The sequence below is a fragment of the Myotis davidii genome, unplaced genomic scaffold (assembly GCF_000327345.1).
Source record: "Myotis davidii unplaced genomic scaffold, ASM32734v1 scaffold330, whole genome shotgun sequence".
In the NCBI taxonomy this organism is placed as follows: domain Eukaryota; kingdom Metazoa; phylum Chordata; class Mammalia; order Chiroptera; family Vespertilionidae; genus Myotis; species Myotis davidii.
Genome location: NW_006283770.1, coordinates 7,549,287 through 7,553,723, shown reverse-complemented (window position 1 = coordinate 7,553,723; position 4,437 = coordinate 7,549,287). Strand labels below are relative to the sequence as shown.

At 43.7% G+C, this 4,437-nt stretch overlaps 1 protein-coding gene across 3 annotated transcripts in view; it reads left to right on the top strand.

Moving 5' to 3' along the window:
- Positions 1-2,619, top strand: part of HTATIP2 (HIV-1 Tat interactive protein 2) — a 15,761-nt gene extending 13,142 nt beyond the window's left edge. For all 3 annotated transcript variants that reach the window (XM_006753972.2, XM_015566653.1, XM_006753971.2), the window contains 2 exons: positions 587-648; positions 1,429-2,619. In XM_006753972.2, coding sequence (XP_006754035.1) covers positions 587-648; positions 1,429-1,654 — 288 coding nt within the window. In that variant the 3' untranslated portion in view covers positions 1,655-2,619. The remainder of the gene's footprint in view (positions 1-586; positions 649-1,428) is intronic.
- Positions 2,620-4,437: the final 1,818 nt, after the last annotated feature.

Sequence of the window (4,437 nt, the reverse complement as noted above, 5' to 3'; positions counted from 1 at the left end):
CAGTCAAATGAGAAGCTAGGTGACTATGCAGACGTTCACTCATTCAGTGCATTTTCTTTTTAAAAAGAAAAATGTCAAGATTAAATGATCTCTTCCTTAACTTCCCAGACTCTCTGGAAAGTTAAGGATAAATCTGGATAAGGGTATTTACAAGTATAGTGGACCCTTGAACAAGGTGGGACTTAGGGGTGCTGACCTCACATGTAGTAAAAAAATCCATGTATAACTACAGTTGGCCCCTCACATATGTGGATTTCCTTGAAGCCTTGCAGTGAGTTTGAACTGTGGGAGTCTATGGAGAAAAACCGCCCACACAGTTTAATCAGTCAAATGAGAAGCTAGGTGACTATGCAGACATTCACTCATTCAGTGCATTTTCTTTTTTAAAAACTACTGCTTCTATGGAGAAAAACCGCCCACGCAGTTTAAACCCATGTTGTTTAAGGGTCAGTTCTACTGAGACCCACAGAAGCAGATTATCTTTAAAACCCAGTTATTCTCTCTCAAGCAGTATAGTAAGTTGGTTTTGATTAAATACTAAAACTGTGATTTGTTTTTTGTGGTGTGTTTTTTTTTTTTTAAACAGGGAGAAGTGGAAGATAGGGTGGAAGAATTGAAATTTGATCGTTACTCCATATTTAGGCCTGGGTGAGTATTCACGCTACCTAAGAACACACCACTGCTGGCTGTTCCCTGGAAGGGAGTTTTCATTTGAAGAGGCTGACAACTAAGATACCTAAGACATGAAAGAAGTTGTCTAGGGTGGATTATTCTCTGAAGAGCCCACCTTTTGGCTTTGAAGGAAGGGGTGGGACAGTTGGTGGTGCCAGGTTCAGAATAGGGTGGAATTTCCTGAGTGGCTTTTGCTGCCTTCTTTTAAAAAATCCTTTCCATGCACCAAGTTAAACCTTTTACCCACTGTGTTAGTCTGTTCAGGCTGCCATAACAGAATAACACCATAGACTGGGTGGCTTAAACAATAGAAATTCATTTTCTTGCAATTCCGAAGACTAGCAGTCCAAGATCGAGGTGCCATCAGGGTTAGTGTCTGGTGAGGTCTCTCTTCCTGGCTTGTAGATAGGCTCCTGTGTGTCCTCGCATGATCTTTCCTCTGTGTGGGCATGGAAGAGAGAGAGAGAGAGAGAGAGAGAGAGAGAGAGAGAGAGAGAGAGAGAGAGAGATTTCTGATATCTCTTCCCCTTCTGTAAGGACACCAGTCCTATCAGATTAGGATCCCACCTTAATTACCTCCCTAAAGGCACTGTCTTCATGTGCAGTCACACTGGAGGTTGGGGCTTCAACATGAATTTAGGGGATGGTGGTTGGGGCTTCAACATGAGTTTAGGGGAGACACAGCTTAGTCCATCACATTCTCTGGTCTGAATGCAGTTTACCATCTTTCCCTCTGCTTTTTTGTTTTCTCTTTAGAGTTCTGTTATGTGACAGGCAAGAATCTCGTCCAGGTGAATGGTTGGTTAGGAAATTTTTTGGCTCCTTACCAGAATCTTGGGCCAGTGGGCATTCTGTACCAGTGGTGACTGTGGTTCGAGCGATGCTGAACAACGCAGTGACACCAAGTGACAAGAAGAAGGAACTGCTGGAAAACAAGGCCATCCACGACCTGGGGAAAGCCGATGGCTCTCTTAAGCCATGATCACACCTGAGAAATGCTTTTTTGGTCAAACTCAGCACCCATCACCTAATCGCTAATTTAAAGGTCTAAAAAAAAAAAGCATGCTTTAACTGGGTTTCACTATTTTCAGCCATCCGGGTCCAATTAAAAAATGACGGTGCTCTGCCACAGCAGTTGGGAACCTGGTTGTTGACCCTTGAACAACATGAGTTTGAACTGAGCATTTCCATTTATATGGGGATTTTTTCAATAAATATTGCAAGTGTTTCTATTCCTTATGCTTTGTTAACATTTTCTTTTCTCTAGCTTTTTTTTTGTGGGGAAATCAAGTTCTAGCTCATTTTATTGCAAGAATACAGTATATAATATGTATAACATATAAAATATGTATTATTGTGCTGTTTATGTTGTTGGGAAGACTTCTGGTCAACGGTACGCTTATTAGTACAGTTGGCCCCCTACATCTGCAGATTCCCAACCTCAGATCGAAAATCTTGTTTCCAATCCACAGTTGCTTGAATCTGTAGGTGTCAAACCTGTGGCTACGAAGGGTAGAGTGTAGTTAAGTTTGGGGGGTCATAAGTTATATGTGGATTTTCAACTGCACCAGGGTGGCACCCCTAACCCACATGTGGTTCAAGGGTCAACTGTACAGCAACCAGGGAGCTTTTCAAACATGGGGCTTCACAGGCCCTGTCTCAGACCTTCTGAATCCAATATTTTGGGGGGATGGGCACAGGAATCTGTTGTTTTGTGTGAGTTTTCCTGGTGAATCTGATGCCGCTGGTGCGGAGGCAGCTCTGAAGTGCTTGTCTGCAGAGTGACGGTAGCAGTGCAGACCTTATGTAGCGCAGATGAGTTCTGCTCTAAAATTGTTGACGTTGGGGTCTCCAAGATACTCAGCGCTGACTGCATATAATTGTGTCAGTGAACATTGTGCCTTACTACTTCTTTGGAATATATAATAAAATTTATTATACAACTGAGCTTTTATAATTCCTAATTAAGTAGAGGAATAAAAATAAATGGACAAATCCTGGGTGCCTCTTAGATTGTTAGGAAATGCCCAAGTATCAGTGGTAATATGCAGTATTTTGGCCAATGGGATGATATAATAGCAGCTAATATTTATCAAGTGCTTGCTAAGTGTCAGCCTTTACACATGCTCTCTGTCTGTCCTTGAACCCTCCAAACAATCCTTGCAATGGTTATAGGTGGTACTTGCTGTTAGTGAACAAAAGTTCACTGCCCACAGCACACAGAAGTCAAACTATGGCACAGGCTTTTCTTTAAGGAAAGGAAGGAGCTTTATTCGCAAGTCAGCTGGAGGAAGACAGCAGGCAAGGCTCAAATGTCTCATCCCGGACTCTGGGTGGGTTTCAAGGAGGAGCAGTTAAGGTTCACAGGTGTTGCTGGTGAGTGGTGTTTCACAAATATTACTCGTAAATGGTGTATTCCAGGTCTAAACTTTGGTGCCGGGTCTTGTTAGAAACAGGATAGGACCAGGCTCTGTGGTGACACTGTCATCCTCATATCCTAGATGGAGGAAACTGAGGCTCACTGTCATTAAGTGCCTTGCCCAAGGGGCCACAGCCAAAGACCTGAAGCTAGGAAATGGCAGAGCCAGCATTCTAACCCAAGTCAGCCTGATCCCAGGATGTGTATTTTTAACCACTCTGCAAGAGCACCCACTATTTGTATAATTCCAGAAAGCTGCAGTGAATTTTTGCTGGATCAGTACGTGCTGTGTGTGAATGAAATAAAAATATTTGGGTTTCTCCCTATAATGATTAACCACAAAATGTTCACATAGCCGTGAAAGTACTTCTCAAAGTGCTGCAACTTAAAAACTACGGAAAAGGAAGGGGAAAGGCAGAAGGGTCAACGTGGAGAGGAGCACACGGTGATCATTTCCATCCTGGAACAAAGGATGGTGGTGAAACTTGTCTTAACATTTGTGCCGGGGGAAGCAAAGTTATTTGAGTGGTTCAGTCAATTTTTACAGGGTCTACAGCAGGGGTCCTCAAACTATGGCCCGCGGGCCACATGCAAATACAAATATTGTATTTGTTCCGTTTTGTTTTTTTACTTCAAAATAAGATATGTGCAGCGTGCATAGGAATTTGTTCATAGTTTTTTTTTAAAGTATAGTCCGGCCCTCCAACGGTCTGAGGGACAGTGAACTGGCCCCCTGTTTAAAAAGTTTGAGGACCCCTGGATGCCAAGTACATTTCAAGTTTCTGTGGGCACTGGAAGGTAAAGGCCAGTGGGTGCCCCCCACCCCCACCTCCCACCCCCCGCCGCGGGGCCAGTGGGCTTTAGGAAGGAGATGGGCCATCTTCCCGCTGCCAGGTGGGGTTCCTTTGGGGCTAGACTCTGAAGAGCCTGTGTCTTTGGGTGACAACAAGTGTGGGCTCCAAGAAGCAAGGCCGAAAGTAATGGCAGTTAAATCCAGGGGCCAGTTTGAAGTTATTCTCTGTATATTATTTCCTTGCCCACAAACCTGTTGGGCCTTGTTCAACACTCTATTGTGGTCTTAATAGTGAGTGGGAAGATAGGGGAGAATCTGGGCTCATCTTTAGAGCAGAGAAATGAGCTACTCCCTCCCAAGCCCAGCTTTATGGTGAGGCACAAACTTCAAGGGACAAGATTCTGGTCCAGTCACCCCTCTAAACTCGGTGTTACTTTTCTGTTTTAACTGTTAACATTGAACGATCGGGTGTCACTAAGAGATTTAGCAGGCTTCCCTTCAAATGTTATACTGACAGGGAGAAGATGGAGAGTTTATGTCAGAAAGATGAAGG